The 18,349-nt window shown below is 38.0% G+C and overlaps 1 protein-coding gene across 1 annotated transcript in view; it reads left to right on the top strand.

The window, feature by feature from the left end:
- The window catches only part of LOC132393222 (uncharacterized), a 62,077-nt gene that overhangs the window by 35,220 nt on the left and 8,508 nt on the right, over positions 1–18,349 (top strand). The window contains exons 3-5 of the mRNA XM_059968206.1: positions 11,747–11,827; positions 14,630–14,713; positions 16,686–16,761. Of these exons, the coding sequence (XP_059824189.1) occupies positions 11,747–11,827; positions 14,630–14,713; positions 16,686–16,761 (241 nt within the window). The remainder of the gene's footprint in view (positions 1–11,746; positions 11,828–14,629; positions 14,714–16,685; positions 16,762–18,349) is intronic.

Genomic DNA, 18,349 nt, shown 5'->3' with positions numbered 1-18,349 from the left:
GGTGACTGACCTTCCAGTGGGTGAGCAGATAGAGGACAGTGACTGAACTCCTTAACTTTCAGGATAGCAATAGGTAAGGATAGGTATGGTCCTTGAGGGACAGTTTTGAATTGGAGTAGGGCAAATAATGCGGACATAAAGCAGGAGTAAAGAAGCGTTAATTGGGAACACCTTTTCTCAGACATGTTCACATCAGACATGGATAGGGTGTTTAAAGATCAATTGCACAGAGTCCAGGAAAGATATGTTCTTGTTAGAAGGAAGGACTGGGATGGAAAGATAGGGAAACCTTGGATGTCCAGAGGGGTGATGAATTTAGTCAAGAAGAAAAAGAAAAAGTATGTAAAGCTTTGGAAGTTGGGATCAAACAAGACACATGAGGAGTGTAAAGAAGCCAGAAAAGAATTAAAGAAAGGAATTAGGAAAGCCAAGAGGGGCCATGAAAAGACCTTGGCAAGTAGAATTAAGGTGAATCCCAAGGCATTCTATACATACATGAAGAATAAGAGGATAACCAGGGAGAGGGTGGGACCCTCAAGGAAAAGGGGGAAACATTTCCTTGGACACAGAGGATATAAGTGAGATACTCAATGAGTACTGTGCTTCAGTATTTATCAAGGAAAAGGATATGGACGACAAGGAGATCAGTGCTGAATGTATAAATACATTGGACCTCCTGATGAGTATTAAGGCGAGAAAGTCCCCAGGCCCTGGTGGGTTTACTCCAGGTTATTAAAGGAGGCAAGAGACAAGATTTCTGGGCCTTTGACCAATACTTTTGTGTCCTCTCTAGCCACGGGCAAAGTCCCGGAGGACTGGCGAGTGGCTAATATTGTACCTCTGTTTAAGAAGGAACAAGGGAAAATCCTGGGCATTATAGTCTGGCGAGTCTCACATCAGCTGTAGGGAAATTCTTAGGGATAGGACATATGAACATTTGGAAACCCATGACTGAATTAGGGAGAGCCAGCAAGGCAGATCATGCCTTACCAACTAGATTGTTTTTTTTGGACGAGGTGTTAAGAGAGATTGATGAGGGTCAGGCAGTGGATGTTGTCTATGTGGAGTTTAGTAAGGCATTGGACAGAGTCCCTCATGGGAGGCTAACCCTGAAGGTTAAGATGCATGGGATCTGCAGTGAATTGGCTGTTTGAATTCTGAACGGGCTTGCACACCGCCACATGTACTGGCAAGAACAAACTGGTAAAGGAGAGGCCTGCATACTTCAAAGGACCTCAGGAAGTAGAGGTGACTCTAGCTCTTCTTGTGCAACACCTCTGTGTTGGTGCTCCACTGAAGTTTGTCATCCAGCGGTAACCCCCAGGTACTTGTAGGTCCTCACCACATCCACATCCTCACCATCAATAGTAACAGGAGCAGTGCAGGTTTTCTCTTCCTAAAGTCCATCACCATCTCCTTTGTCATACTTGTGTTGAGCTGCAGATGATTCAGTTGCACCATTTAACGGACTCCTCCACCAGGGCTCTGTATTCATCTTCCCTTCCTCCCTTTATACATCAGCTGTTGCTGAGTCATTAGAGGATTTCTGCAGAAGACATGACTCAATGTTGTACCTAAAGTGCAAGATATACAGGGTAAACAGGAAGGGATCCAATTCAGTCCCCTGTAGGGCCCCAGTGCTGCTTATAGCCATGCCTCTGAATACCTCTGAAGCTTCACAAACAGTGGTCTGCCAATCAGGCAGTCCATTATCCAGATACAATGGAGATGCCAACCTGTATTAAACAGAGTTTCCTCAGCAATACAGGCTGCATGGTTTTGAAAGCACTTGAGAAATCAAAAAGCATGATCCTCACAGTGCTGCCCTGCTTCTCCAAATCGGAGTAGGCTCTATTCAGCAGGTAGATGACAGCATCATTGACTCCAATGTGCGCCTGGTGGGCAAATTGTAGAGAATCGAGGGCTGATCTGACCAGGGGTCAGAGGTGAGCCCGGACCAGCCTCTGTAAGGTCTTCAAGATGTGTGAGGCCAGGGCCATTGGATGGTAGTCATTCTAAACTTTTGGTTGTCCCTTCGTGGGTACTGGGACCACACATGATGTTTTCCACACAGTCAGGCCACTTTCCAGGCTGAGGCTCGGGTTGAAAATGTGCTGGAGAGTTCCACACGGCTGCTCCACTCCTTCAGGACCGTGGGATCGACACCAGTCGGTCCCAATGTTTTGCCAAGTCTGAGTTTCCCCAGAGACCTTCTCACCTGCTCAAGAGTGAAAATGAGTCCATGCTGACTGAGGAGTTGGTGGAAAGTGGGGGCTGGGTGAGGTGAAGGTCGGGACAATAGTAGTTGGTATGTGGAGGTGTGGATGGTTGGTGCAAGGCAAAGAGGGGATGTAGACAGTGGTAACCTGTGTCATTCATCCACATGTTGAATTGGAGGGGGGGAGGAGGGAAGAGAGGAGGCATAGGTGCTGACAGAGCATTGGGTGCCTTGGCACCTGGACTGGTTTGCTGAGGGATGTGTGACCAGAAGGGCAATTGTCAAACCCATTGGTTAGTTTAACTTATTAGCACATGAAAAGGCTTATGGAATGCTAGCTTTTAGTAGTTGAGGCACTGAGTTCAAAAGTCAGGAGGTTATGTTGCATCCTTATAAAACTCTGGTTAGGCCACATCTGGAGTGTTGCATACAGTTGTGGGTGCCCTGCTAAAGAAAGAAGATCGAGGCATTAGAGAGGGTGCAGCTGAGGTCTACCGGGATGCTGCCTGGTTTAGAGGGAGTGTGCTATCACAAGAGGCTGGATAAATTTGGGTTGTTTTCTCTGGAATATCAGAGGCTGAAGGGAGATCAAATAGAGGTTTCAAAGATTATAAGAGGAATAGATAGAGTGGACAGAGAGAATCTGTTTTCCAGGGTTGAAATGTCTAATGCCAGATGGCATGCATTGAAGATGAGAGGGGGTAGATTCAAGGGGAATCTGAAGGGTAAGTTTTTTACTGAGAGATTGGGGAATGCCTGCAATGCACTTCCTGGTATGCTGGTAGAGGCAAATATATTAGAGGCTTTTAAGAGATGTTTTGATAGGCACATGGACGTAAGGAAGATAGTGTAGTTAGGAGGGATTAGTGTTTGGGTGTTTTTGATTTGCTTTTTAGCTCATTCAGCACAACATTATGGGCCAAATGGCCTGTTCCTGTGCTCTACTCTTTTACGTTCTAAATTCAAGTGCGGAGCCAGGAGAAGGGGAGTGCCCTTTCTGTCTCTGTCATGATCCAGCCTGTTGGCTAGGCCAACTGCTGCCCAACCCAGCAGAGAACAGAACTGAAGCCAGTGCTACAGAAGCAACAGCCCAAACCAATCTTGAAGGATGGTGATGGGAAATAGCAGTTCACAAACTCCAGTTAAACATAGACATTTCTAACACTCTACTGTATGTCATTACATATCCTTAGTGTGGACTTGGTTAAGTGCCTCCTGTATCTAATGCAGTGGCTACTGAATGTATTCAAGGTTGAATGCTTTGTTGTGCGAAGAAAGCATGACAGGACCTCTACTTCCTCGAGAGTCTGCGGAGATTCAGCATGTCATCAAAAACCTTGGCAAACCTCTATAGATGTGTGGTGGAAAATGTGGGAACACCAATGCCTTTGAACAGAAAATCCGACAAAGGTAATGGATTTGGCCCAGTACACACGGGTAAATCCCTCCTAACCAATAAACTCATCTATATGAAACATTGCCATAGAAAAGCAGCATTCATCATTAAAGATCCTCACCACCCAGGCCATGCTCTTTTCTTGCTGCTGCCATCAGGTAAAAGGTAAAAATGCCTCAGTACTCACACCACCAAGTTCAAGACAGTTACTATCAATCAACCATCAGGCTCTTGAACAAAAGGGGATAGCTACACTCATTCTATTTCTGGTGTTCCTGTGACCGATTTTCTCATTTTAAGGACTCTTTATCTTGTTACTTGATGCTCTCGTTATTTATTGCGATTTATTTTATTTGCATTTGCAAGGCTTGTTTTTCATTGATCCTGTTTACAGTAACTGTTTTACTGTGTATGCCTGCAGGAAAAAGAATCTCAGGTTGTGTGTGGTGACATGTATGTATCCAGATAATTAATTTTATTTGTAACATTGAACTTTATTTTGTGCTTTCAGAGATGCAGATGAACTTTATTTTGTGCTTTCAGATGCTCTTCTGTATGACACTGTTGTAACACAAGGTTATTTAAATTGCACTCACCTTCCAGTCAACTTGATCCAGTCTGTCCATTCTCCTCTAACTTCTGTCATTAACAAGGCTTTTTCACCCGCAGAACTGTCACACACTGGACTTTTTTTTTGTTTTTTCACTATTCCTTGTAAACTCTAAAAGTGTTGTGCATGTAAATCCCATGGTATCAGCAGTTTCCAAGATACTCTAAGCACCCTAGAATCAACAATTACTCCTCAGTCAGTCGTCACCCTTAGATCACATAGATCATTCTCATATTTGGTCTAAACAACAACTTGACTATGTCTGCATGCTTTTATGCATTGGGTTGCTGTTGCATAATTGGTTGATTATATATTTGCATTAACGAGCAGGTGTACCTAATAAAGTGGCCACTGAGTGTAAATTACATTTTTAGATCAATCTGATAATTTTTCCTACTACTTACTTGCAAAATCATGACAATTTTGTGTCAGTGCAATGTTTCCTTTTAATAAATGCCCATTCCTATCATGTGATTTGTGTGAGGGCAATCAGTAGCTAATATATCAGGTTTTGCACATAGCTGTGTTCCCTTTGAACAAAGTGAACGTTTGTCTGCAACTCACTGTCCATTAGCTTGCCTGAACTGCTGCCTTTCAATCACTGGGCAAACCAGCTCCATTACTTTAACCTTTATGGACAGAGCCCAGAAGAAGATTCTAGAACCTGCAGTGCCTGCTCAAGCTTATAATGCTTGACTGTAGAACATACACTTTCCTCTAGTCCAGGTCCATTCTACTTTGTCATTGTAGTGTTCTCGCACAGGTGTTAAAAGAACTCTAAACTAAACACTGAGGTAAACCGTAGTCAATGAAGACAGGATCGCAGTAAAATTAACTGTTTACTGTTCACTTTTCCACATTAACATATGGTGAAAACTGTTGATAAAACAGTACAAGATATATACAGTGTTTGTTTCCTTCTTGATATCACATTTACATCATAAATACTTGCAAAAGTAAAACTGCAACAACTACTTTACATTAAAGTGCAACATACAGTCAGAATCTACCTACGCCATCGACTGCTTTAAATATACTTCAACACAAACTATCTGCAACTCTTTAAATAACAAAAACATAAACCTTATCAACCGTCATTACTTTTAACAGAATCAGCGTTAACATTTTTAATTCAACATATCGATTATCTCATGAACTTACGGCATTGCTTCACTGATGCTTCTAGTGTGTAGAAAGACAACTTTTCTCGCGCTGATCCTGCACATGTGAGCCCCCTCCTTCCCGTTTCTCCAAACCGGTATTTTCCTATAAGACGCAGTGAATCCAGGTGTGACGTCATCGCATGCCACGATATATCACAGACAACGAATTTACTTTAAGCAATCTTAACTTTAACTAGAAAATGATAACAAACAAATTACTGAAGTGAAAATATTATAACCTAAACAAATGCCATAAAGGCAACACAGGCATGAAAGCAGTTTATTGTATACCGATACGCCTACGCACCTCCAATGCCAATGCCATCCTACTGTGTTTGCACCAATACTTCTAAACAGGGATTGTCTCAATTGTTCTATAATCATCTGAGTGCTAAAATAATGTCTTAAAATGGCCATAAGACCCTATGACATAGGAGCAGAATTTGGCCATTTGACCCATCAAGAGTGCTCAGCCATTCCATCAAGGCAAATTTATCATCCCTCACAACCCCATTTTCCTGCCCTCTCCCTGTAACCTTTGACACTCTTCCTAATCCAGAAAAATTCCACTAAAATGCTGACATTCCATTGACTTTTTCTGTATTGGAATATGGAAATTTATTGTTCAAACATGGAAGACCCAGACTTTCACACAAATGATTTCTGGCGTTGTTCTAACTGTATCCCAAAGGGTCTAATGTTAGAGTAACAGATTCAGCTGTTCCCCAGTAATCTTGTGGGCAAATATGTTGTTGATTCAGCCACATAATTACATATTTCAGATATTTATATTTCTTTTTTTCAATCTAATTGAAGTATAATTGCTTTCAAAAGTGCACTGGTTTCTAAATAATTTCATTTTTTTACATTTTAAGTGTTATTAAATTATTTTTAAAAGTTTAAAATGGAGATAGTCTCAATTGTTCAAGTTCTTTGATAGCCTTAGCAGTCGCTTCAGCCTCAACTGTCAAAACATTTCTGTACGCTTGACAATTGGCCAACTTGATTGGCCTGTTTTAGGAAGGAGGATTGCAAGATTCATAAGGACTAATTACCCTGCTTTCATGGTTTTGGCCAAATGAGTTAAAATTGCTCATGCAACCTACTCACACCAACCTTGTTGCCTTCCTGTGACTATTGTTTTACTTGCCCTTCTAAACTAGCGTGACAAATATTCTCTTGAATGCAAACAAAACACATAAGGAAATCTTGTATCTATCTACTCTTTCCTTAGTTATTCTTTACAAAACCCCCTGCCCCAACTCTCCAAACAAATCTGCAAAAGAAAGCTCTTGACCAACACACTAACAGAAAGAGGGATAATGAGCTCACTCAAACCTCCTGCGTGACCTCCTGTCACTCAGCATGCCACTCCTTTCTCTACCCACCCACCATTTGCTGTCAAGTGGGAGATTGATGGGGCATATGCAGAGGAAGTTGACATTTTTTTAAGCTTCACATTACAAACAGCAGTCTGTCTTGCATTTCAACAAGTTGACATGAACTCTAATTCAGGTTAAAATTACTCAATCTGATGTTTTGAATGGTAAGCAACATTATCTGTATTTTTTAGATTTTAATTTTTCAGGGGATGTAGCCATTGCTGGCATAGTCCATATTTATTGCTATACATAATTGCCCTTGAGATGATAGGGTTAAGACAGCTTCACTGTTGTCCCACTGGTGAAGATAATTTCACTCTGTTGTTGAGTGCAGTGTTGAAAGACTTAGATCCCGTAGTATGAAAGAACAATGATATTCCTAGGTAATAACTGAACTTTGAAGGAAAACTGCAGGTATAAATATTTCTATGATACAGTCACTGTCATCCATCAGTACAGGTGGCAGTTTGGGGTATTCTGTCAGTGAGTGATACAATGCATTTTGTAGATGTTTCAGACTGTAGTCATTACGGTGGAGGAATGAGAATTTAAAAAAATTTCAAATATAGAAAAACACTCAAATAATTCACAGGTTAAAACAAATGAAAAATTTTGCATAAGTTCATTTCTAATCAGAGAACCACTTTCTTTCTCCTAACAGCTAAAACTATGAAGACTATTCCTATATTCACATACATATTTACAGGCACTACATCTCAGGTTTCCTCAAGGGATCTAGTACTAATTAAAAGTATTATTCTGTATTATTCTAAACAAATCTCTCTGCATTTGTTGCACAGGACCATTTCAGAAATGTTTTATTAAGTTTTCGAACAAACAGATAAGAATCATTTCAGCTCTCCACTTGAAATATTTTCTAATTTTTTAAAATAGCAAATTGTTTCAAAAACAAAGGTATCAAGAGGAAATTTGGGATGAGGTAACACCTGTTTGCTAGGTGTTAGGTTGTTACCTAAAATGTGACCACGAGATTGGAACAGATGCACTTCTTTTTAGGGGTGTGCCTTTGTAAAGAGGCTATACATCTGTGGCTAACAGCTGCAAAAGCATGCAGGGTATGTGGGTTTAATGGCATTTGTGGGCAGTATTATTTTTGAACATAGAGTTTCAACCTACACCTCTCCTTAACCTTACACAACTGAAAAATCATTTAACTGCAATGAATGATCCACTGAACCTTTCGCGTTAATAAAGGAATCATGAAGGTCGATACCTTTTGGTGCTGGGCTGATTCTATATATTTGAGGCTTTCTAATACTTGGCTAATGTTGCAAAAGTAAGGAAGGGTGAGGTCTGGCTGATGCTGAATACAATTTCTATAAATTTAAAAGCTTGTGATGTATCAGGTTGTTTTTACAGCCAGAGTAGAGCACTGTCTGGAAATTGAGCAGACAGGGAAAATTAGGAGTGACCATGCAAAGTTGAGAGGATTAAAAAAGAGGAACAGGCTATTCTATTTGCTACTTCAAGGTGATCATGACTCTTGACATCTGTATCTGGCTCCTTCTAAGCTGGAGATATAATCAGCAAAATGGAATTGTACAAAAGAGGCCAGAGAGACTTTCAACACAATTAAACCTGTTTTGATCATATTCGTACTTGTCAAGATATATTACAGACAAACCTATGAATAATTTTGTAGTCAATTTCCTTAACAATCAGCACATCTTCATGAGGTGTGAAGAAACTGGAGCATCAGAGGAAACCCGTCCAGTCTCAAGAGGAGCATGCAAACTCCACATAGACAGCACTAGAGGTTACAATTGAACTCTGGTTGTTGAAGCTGACAGGTGGATGCATTACTTGAAGTTTCACTGTGCCATCTCACTTGTAAATCAGCCAAGACTATAGGATGAAAGAAAAGTATCATTATCTGCAACATCATTGGTAAATGTTGGGAGCCCTCACGCAGGATTCCTTTAAGGTTAGCTTATAGGTTGAGTCACTGATGAGGAAGAGAAATGCAATGTTAGCACTCACTTCAAGAAAACTAGAATATAAAAACAAGGATGTGTGCTGAGACTTGATAAGGAATTATTCAGACCGGACTTGCAGGGTTGTGTGCAGTTTTGAGCCCATTATCTAAGAAAGGATGTGCCGGTATTTGAAAGAGTCCAGAGGACATTCACAAGAATTATCCTGGGAGTGAAAGGGTTAATGTTTGATGGCTCTGAGCCTGTACTCGATTGGGTTTAGAAAGGAAGGTGTCATTGAGACCTATTGAATATTGAAAGACTTTGATAGACTGGATGTGGAGATGATGTTTCCTTTAGTGGGGGAGACTAGTACCAGAGGTCACAGCCTCAGAGTAGAAGGACATCCCTTTAGAACTGAGATAAAAAGGAATTTCTTTAGCTAGAGGATGGTGATGTTGTGGGGCCAAGTCACTGGGTCTATTTAAAATGGAGGTTGATAGGCTGTTAACTAGTAAAGGCATCAACAGTTAAGAGGAGGATGGGTAGAGAAAGATAATAAACAGACATGATGGAATAGCAGAGCAGACAATGGGCTGAATGGTCTATTTATGCTCCTATATCTTATGGTCTTAAATATTTTATTGCACTTTTCTGTGATATCAAGCAAAATCTCATCAATGAGAGTTAAAAGTATAGTTGATTCAAACACCTGACCCTCATCCTTTGCAGCTGACCTTTGTTAAGCACAATCTTGTCCTCTGGGAAAGAGAAAGATGTCATTGTCATTATGTGGGTGATAAAGTTGGAATGGTGAAGCACTGTGAAGTGATGCACATGACTTTAAAATTTGATTATTAATCGCAATAGTTGGTATGTGCCCAAAGAAGGTATGGATTACTGAACAGTGAACATGGCTTGTGATAGATTATACCATTTGAAAATTGAATTTGTACCCCTAGACAACTTAGGTCAGGTCATTAACCTACAGTGGATTCTGTTCTGGGACTTACATTTCCAATATGAACTGCTATTATTATAGTTTCTAAAACCTATGTTTTTTTTCTCATTTTATCAATGCCCCAATTTCAAGTTCTCACAGCGCTTTAGAATAATCAGTGTACAGAATCAATCATTTCTATTGCAGAATTTTAACAAACATGCTTTGAAAGGTCAGAATGATCCTTATAATTTTGCCTTATCTTCAGTAGAGAAGCAATTAATATCAGTGGTGGTTCCACAGAGTTTTTATTATAATGCAATGCAATAAAAGGTTAGGATCAATCAGTAATCGTATTACTCAAACAAAAGGGGAGTTGCTGTGCAACGGTTTAAGTGTTCAGGTATAAGTTCACTCACGTCAGCAGCACATGGGATATATTATCCAGTGTCATAGACCTAAAATGATGAAGTAATTAGCATTTTTAAGGAAGTTCAAAGTAAGTTTATTATCAAACTACATACGTCACTGTACTACGCTGTGATTCGTTAACACTGGATATGAGTTGCAGGGTTCTTGAAAGAGAGGGAGCAGACTGAGAAATTTTTGTTTATTTGTAAAATGTGAGGGAAGCTGCATTGCGATCTGATAGCAGGGAAACGTTTTAATGAAGCCAGGAACTAAATTTCATATTTAAACTATTATTAACAGATGTCCAAGTCTACCTTTTTAATAATTGAAATTAGGATGAATATTCTCCTTCAATGTTTGCATCCAGTAATACAGTGCCTATAAAAATTTAATTTGGCTTTCTTTGACACAGATCAACAGAAAAAAGACTCTATAGTATCAATGTCAAAGCAAATCTCTACAAAGTGATCTAAATTAATTCCAAATATAAAACACAAAATAGTTGATTGCACAAGTATTCACCCCCTTCAAGTCAGTACTTAGTAAATGCACCTTTGGCAGCAATTACAGACTACACTCTGTGTGGATAGGTCTCTATCAGCTTTGCACATCTGAATGCTGCAAATTTTCCCCATTCTTCTTTACAAAACTGCTGAAGCTCAGTCAGATTAGAAGGGAATTGTGAGTGAACAGCCCTTCTCAAGTCCAGCCACAATTTCTCAATAGAAATGAGGTCTGTATTTTGACTTGGCCACTCCAGGACACAAACTTTGTTGTAGTTCAGCCATCTCTGTTTGGCTTTGGCTTTCCACTTGGGGTCATTGTCTTGCTGGAAAACAAATCATCTCCCAGATTGCAGTTCTCTTGCAGACTGCATCAGCTTTTCCTCCAGGATTTCCCTGTATTTTGATGCATTCATTTCCCCTCTACTTTCACAAGCCTTCCAGGGCCTGCTACAGTGAAACATCTCCACAGGATGATCCATCACCATGCTTAACTGTAAGGTTGTTGTGTTTTTGATGACGTGCAGTGTTTGGCTTATGCTAAACATAGCATTTAGTCTGATGGCCAAAAAGCTCAACTTTGGTTTCATCAGACCATGGAACCTTCTTCCCGCTGACTTCAGAGTCTCGCACATGCCTGCTGCCAAACTCTAGCTGAGATTTCATGTGAGTTTTTTAAACAGTGGCTTTCTCTTTGCCACTCTCCCATAAAGCTGTGCCTAATGTGACAGCCTGCTCTAGGCAGATTTACAGCTGTGCCATATTCTTTCCATTTCCTGATGATTAACAACTGTACTTCAAGAGATATTCAGTGACTTGGAAATTTTCTTGTATCCATCTCCTGACTTGTGCTTTTTGATAACCTCAATAACCTTTTCACAGAGTTGCTTAAAGTTTTTTTTTTGTCTTCATGGTGTTGTTTTGGCTACGATACTGGTTCAACAGATGTTGGACCTTCTAGATACAGGTGTATTTTTACTACAGTCAATTGAAAGACCTTGAATGCACACAGGTGTCCAAAAACAGATTTCTGTTTAACTGATTACGTGACTTCTAAACGTTTTTAGAAAACTTTTTTTAGTTACTGTAGTCAGGATGGTTGTCCCTTTTTTTATCTCTCCAACAACGTGACAATGAAGAGCTTTCAGTCTTATCCACTATTAACATTGTGCATTTTAACATATTTCAGATTCCAAAAAAGCAGAAACTTTTGAGGTAAACCAGAAAAAAACAGAAGACAATAACATGATAACAACAATATGCACCTCAGGTAATACAACAGACTGCACATGAATTAAATTTTAGTCTCTTCTTTATACAATTCACAGACAATTAGATATCATTTGTCATTGTGCACTGCAGATATTCTTGCAGATATTCTTTTTAAGCTCCTGAACCAGCTATAAAAAATAAATCCAGCCAGTTTTGAAGCTTCAGTAGCACTGGAATACATTCAAAGAATGAGTCCAAGCATCGTTTTCTTGATATTTCCATATAGTTTCCGAGTGGGTGGGAGTGGGATTTGTGTAAAGAGCTTTCCACTATTTTCCAGCATTTGCTCACATTTCTAGGAATTCTGCCAAAATGACAGTAGGCTTTGAATATGGTCATCTGCATTTGAGTTACATTATGATTATGGGTTAATATATTTTCAGTTCTAAAAACCTCAACAGTTTTGGAAATCAGTAATAACTTCGTGTTTCTGCATTGGCAAGATAAATGAGACAAAGGGTAAAATTAAATACATGGTACTTTCTCACTGATTAAATTTGAGATTTAAAAGATTTAAAATCTTTAAAGATTATTATTGAATAGAGCAGATTTATAAATGACAATAAGATTTATGTAATTTCCATCAGATCTCGAGTTCCCTAGATACTTACAACTCAGTGTATTATTTAAAGACTTTACTTTGTAGAAGAAATACACAAAACTCTGAACACGGGAACCAGATTTTATGTAAAGCTAGAAACCTAGTTGAATAGAATACAAGTAAATCGTTTAACTGTCAAATCTGATCTATGATGGTTTCATCCCCAGAATTCTCAGCTAGATTGTTGCTAGAACTTTATTTGTGAACTCTCTGGAGTTTTCTGTTTCTGCATAAATATGATAAAAAATGTGATTAGATCTTCATGTAAGTCTTAAAACTAGATAAAGAGAACCCAATTAAATAAATAACATTTTACTTGTTCATTTACTTATTGAGAAAAAATAATCCAATATTACACGTGTTTGTTGGAAAAATTATGTGATCCTCTGGGGTAATGACTTCTACAAAAGCAATTTGGAGTCAGGTGTTCCAGTCAATGTGATGAAATTGGAGATGTGTGCTGTAGAGGTGCCCTGCCCTGTAAAAAAGACACTCAAATTCAGGTTACTGACTGAGTCTGTGCTTCTCAAGAAAGACCTTTTTATGTGCACCATGCCACAATAAAAAAAACTTCCAGAGGACCTTAGAAGAAGAATGTTAGAGATGCATGAAGCTGGAAAAGGCTACAAAAGCATTTCTAAAGACCTGAGTGTTCATCAGTCCACAGTAAGAGAAGTTGTCTACAAATGGAGGAAACAGTACTGTTGCTACTCTCCCTAGAAGTGGGCATCTTGCAAAGATCACACTAAGAGCACAATCTGCAATGCTGAAGGAGGTGAAAAAGAACTAATGGGTAACAAAAGACCTGCAGAAATCTCTAGAATTTGCTAAAATCACTGTTCATGTGTCCCCTGTAAGAAAAGCACTGAATAAGAGGGACACCACAGAGGAAACCAGTGCTCTGCATGTTTCAATTTTTCAAAAGACAACCTGGATGTTCTACAATGGTTCTAATACAATGTTCGGTGGACAGATGAGACAGAAGTTGAACTTTTCGACAGAAATGCACATTGTTATGTTTGGAGGAAAAGGGGCACTGCACACCAACACCAAATGTGAAACATGGTGGAGCTGCTTTGCTGCCTCAGGGCCTAGAGAGCTTGCAATCATTGAGAGAACAATGAATTCAAAATTGTACCAAGACATCTTACAGGAGAATGTCAGGGTAGCAGTCTGTCACCTGATGCTTAATAGAAGTTGGATAATACAACCAAGACAATGCTCTGAAAGACAAGAGTAAATCAACAACAAAATGGTTTAAAAAGACAAAAAAATTGTGTTTTGTATTGGCTGAGTCAATGTCCTGACCTGAAATCCAATAAAAAATGTTGTGGACAGACCTAAAGCAAGCAGCTCATGCAAGTAAGCCCACCAACATATCAGAGTTGAAGCAGTTTTGTAAGGAGGAATGGCCTAAAATTCCTCCAAGCTGATCTGCAGGCTGATCAACAGTTACCAGAAATGTTTGGTTGAAGTTACTGCTGTAGAAGGTGGTCACACCAGTTACTGAAAGCAAAGGTTTGCATAAGTTTTCCAACAAATATATGTAATATTGGATCATTTTTCTCAATAAATAAATGAATAAGTATAATGTTTTTGTGTTATTTATTTAATTTGGTTCTCTTTATATACGCTTTGGATTTACATGAAGATCTGATCACATTTTAGGTCATATTTATACAGAAATAGAGAAAATTCTGCAGAGTTCACAAACTTACTAGCACCACTGTAATTTTTCCAGCTCCCCGTTAGTCTGTCTACCCACAAATGACTACATTAAGCTTTATATAGACTGTGAGCAACAAAATTTACTCACACTCATTGACATAAGGATAAGATAAACAATGATACTCAAGGGAGCTTTACTTTATTGCCTTCTGTCATAAACAGTTAGAACTTTAATGGTTTCCTGTACTGAGAGCCTTTGGCTTTCATCTTTGATCTTTCGATATTAATATTCAGGAGCCTACTATTAGATGAGTTTACATTGCTATTGGCATTTTCTCCAGCCACAGTGTACATCAACTTGACTGATTTTGTTACATTTTTTTGAATTAACTTAGATGTGCTTAAGATCATATGATAAATGAAAACTATCTGATACAAGCAGTATTTGTTTAGTAATCTATCTTTTCTCCAATTGTTATTTGTAAATTAATAAATGAGCAATATTGTTATTTTGTTGTTTTTTTATAATAGTATCAATCATGGGAGTCATTTTAGGATTAACAATAATACTACTTTGGATTAAAAGAAAATCAGTTGGAAGAAGAGTATCATCAGGTAAGAAACTACAGCTATACAAAAAAATGTATGTGTGACACAGTTTGAAAAGTAATTCCAAATTTTTCACATTTGAAATACTATTCCTTAGTCACTAACTTATCTGTAAGATGTAATTAGAAAATCTACCTTTTCCCTCAGAAATCTCCTTGAAATGATGAATTGAGGAAAAAGTAGAAGGAAAACTCTTTGCTAATGAACCCATCTGGAGAAGAGGGGTCTGATTATCTGTCATGAGATGAGGGGATATTGTTAAAGGATACTTCAAGAGTTTCAAGTTCACATTCAGATTTAAATTTAATTGTCGTTGAACCATATATGGATATTATACATGGTAATAGGCTCTTCCATTTTTTTCTGGACACTATGAGATGTTGTTGTTAAAGGAAGATCATAACTGCTAAAAGAACAGTTTATAACTTTGTCAAAAATTTATGTTTAGTTGCAGGTTAAAATTCTTTCTACAATTTTCTCTGCTTATTATTTCTTATTGAGCTAGTGAATCAAAGGACGTCAACAGGCTATGTATTAACAATATCGTAAGCAGAACAGTAACACTTGTTTATCAAATATATCTGCTAAAGTAATGAAGCTGCATTTTTCTAATACTTCTATAATTTCATGGACAAAAAAATCAAAACATGGAAAATTCTGTTCACAGGAAGGTACATACAGATATATAGTGACCCTGCTTTGCTTGAGGACTGACCTATGTTATTTTGTATCATGTAGAGTCCAGTGATAATACACCTTCTATGATCCTATACCAGCCAGACCTGACGAATCATTGAGATAACAATTCATTTAAATAGGGTTTCTATACCAAGGATTAGGAAGAAAAGTTGCAGTTGTTTACATTCTACTTTAAACTACAATTTCAAAATTTAGTTATTTTCATGTACTTCATTAAAATATGGTTGTTTTAATTAAATAATGTAATATTAATAGTTTCATTGTCTCTATGCAAAAGTTGTCAAAAATTGCTTTCTAGCTCTATCCCAGCTTTGGCCTCTTGTAGAAAACTTTCAGATACAGCAAGATGTAACCCAATGGTGTGCTACTTGATGTCAGGTTGTCACTGAGGACTTCCTGTCCTTGTCCATCTATGATTTCAGGAACTCCAGATTAATTGGATCCACTTGTCTGCACCAGGATAGTATAGGTAGATGTAGGGAGACTGCTAGGTGTGAATACTGATAGTTGATCAAATTGAGTTGTACGTGTTTTTAATGTTGCTAACAGGAAGGCAGCGAAGGAAAACTTTCCTCATTTACTTTAGCTTTAACCTTAGGTTTTATGCAGACATAACATTCATGTTTCCTCATTACTGCACAAACAACACTTAAATTTGTCAATTATGTTTGTATAAAAGGTAATTATTATTTGCATTTAAACAACACTGCTATGTTAAAACATCTCAGTTCTTCATTGTTGCCCTGGATTGGCTGAGTAGGTCCCATTGCACATTTTACATAACCAGGTTCAGATAAAAAAAAACTGATCTTTCCAACCAAGAGTATCCCATTTGCATGATTTTGAAAGGTGACAAGACTTACTGTTCTGTTATCCAAAGACATGGCTGAGCCAGAACAAACCCTAGGCATGAAATTGTTGTGAAAATCTATGACAGATAGCAAAGTTGCCCCTAGCTTCATTTTACTCTCAATCTTTGAATGGTTCTAAAAATCTTTGATATTCGGGTACATTAAATAATAATTAAATATGACACAATCAAATAAAATTAATATTTTTAAAGTAAAATCCTTTCTAAGTCAAACAATAAAAGCATCAAAGTAAAACGTAAAAATATAAGTTGTATTCTTACAATAAACAAAAATATATTCAGGTAACTTGACTTCCATTTTGGCATCTGAAGAACATTGAATTTTAGCTTGTGCCTTTATTATGACTTATGGCTTTTTGAAATATGTTGATAATATTCTTGCTTAGCTCTCATTTTTTTTCCCTGAAGCAAATAGATTTTCACTCTCAACCATGTCTAAGGAAGATCCAGTTTATGGCAATTTGAATCACCGAAGATATATCTGGTAAGTAACTTACAAAGTGTGTTTTAAATGGTGGATTTTAGAGTCAAAATCAAAGTTAATGTGGATGTGTAAGTGATGGATAAAAATGGGGAGTAAAGTATGCAGCAAAGTACAAAGAGAAACCATACACGTGTCATAGATCTGTGCACTCTCTTAGCTCCTGTAAAAATCCCCAAAGGATCATATTACATCCTTGGTAAGAGTGACATAATTATGGCATTATATTCCAAATTATTAGGATTTTACACTATTTGTTTTTGTGGATCAGTTTTGTTCATTAACACAAGAGATTCTGCAGATGCTGGAAATCCAGATATAGTTAATCAGTAACTAGGTATTTACTGTTTATCTCACTTTTACTGCAGCAGGATATTTCTAGGAAAGGTATTTACTCTCTTTTACCAATTAGCAATAATAAGATTTAGCACATGTTATTAAGAATCATTTTCACATAAGGCTGTATTTAAGTTTTTAAAAAATCAGTGATAAAGGAACCGGGACCAAAATCAGTTGGCCAAATTTATAACAGCTTTTACATATTTGGAATCCTTATATTCTATGAAACATTTTTTTCAGAAAGGGTAGTTAGCCTTTAGAAGTTTGTGATCCTCTGTATGTGGATGTGATATTTAATCTCTCCTGCATCTATTATTTCTGGGTAGATCCACTTCAGATTCTGTAGGTACAACCATATACTCTTTATTCTAAAAGCAACTACCGGCATGCCTAAGATTCACCATCTATGTTTGTTATCCAGTGTTTTTTACATAGACTGTAACACAGTTCTGTTTCTAACCATTCTTTCTTATCTACATTGGTTCCTTGGGTTTGAATTAGCTTGCTTGTCAGTTCCTATTCGTTGCTGTGCCACTGTGTTACGAGTTTAGCTATTCCTGCAAAAGGCTGTGCTTTGAATGTGAAACATGTCTTAGGCACACATTCTCTGTTTTCAGGTTTAACATAGCAGATGTATCCCTTGGTTTGTACCTTTATGTTGGCAAAGCTAAAGAACTATTTAACGTGCCATTTTCAAAATAGATTTATGTAAATAACTCCTTTGTTCTCTAGTGGCACAGCATCTTTGGAGGGGCTAAATCATACTGAAACCTGAAGCCTAAGAAAAACAACAAATTCCACTGTTTTGCTGTGAAGATGTTTGCTTAGTCTGTCGGGGGTCCATTGAATCTATGGCAAGGATTGAATGAGCTATGTGTATTGTTCCTTTGAATGTTGAGAAAGGACTCAATTCTAGTGCCTTTGTGAGTATCATAAATCAGCTTCAGGCTGATTCTCTGGCACTGCAGTCTTTCTTAAGCTCATACTGCTATGTCTTCCCCTTACCTTTCAAAGGACTGGCATTGGGAACAGTTGCCCGTGTTTAGATGAAGTGGTGGCTGTTTATAGCTGGAAATTCAGTATATCTGAACTTCTTAGCATTATTTGAATACCACCGTTCATAGCTGGCCACAGAATGCAGTTGTAACTCATGCAGTACAAAAAAATGCTGGAGGAACTCAGCTATTCAGGCAACATCTATGGACTGAAATAAATAATTAGCTGACACTCATGCCGGAGTTGCTGAGTTCTT

The sequence above is a fragment of the Hypanus sabinus genome, chromosome 4 (assembly GCF_030144855.1).
Source record: "Hypanus sabinus isolate sHypSab1 chromosome 4, sHypSab1.hap1, whole genome shotgun sequence".
Lineage (NCBI taxonomy): Eukaryota > Metazoa > Chordata > Chondrichthyes > Myliobatiformes > Dasyatidae > Hypanus > Hypanus sabinus.
The sequence above is the reverse complement of the archived record's forward strand: the minus strand, read 5'-3'. Positions and strand labels throughout refer to the sequence as shown.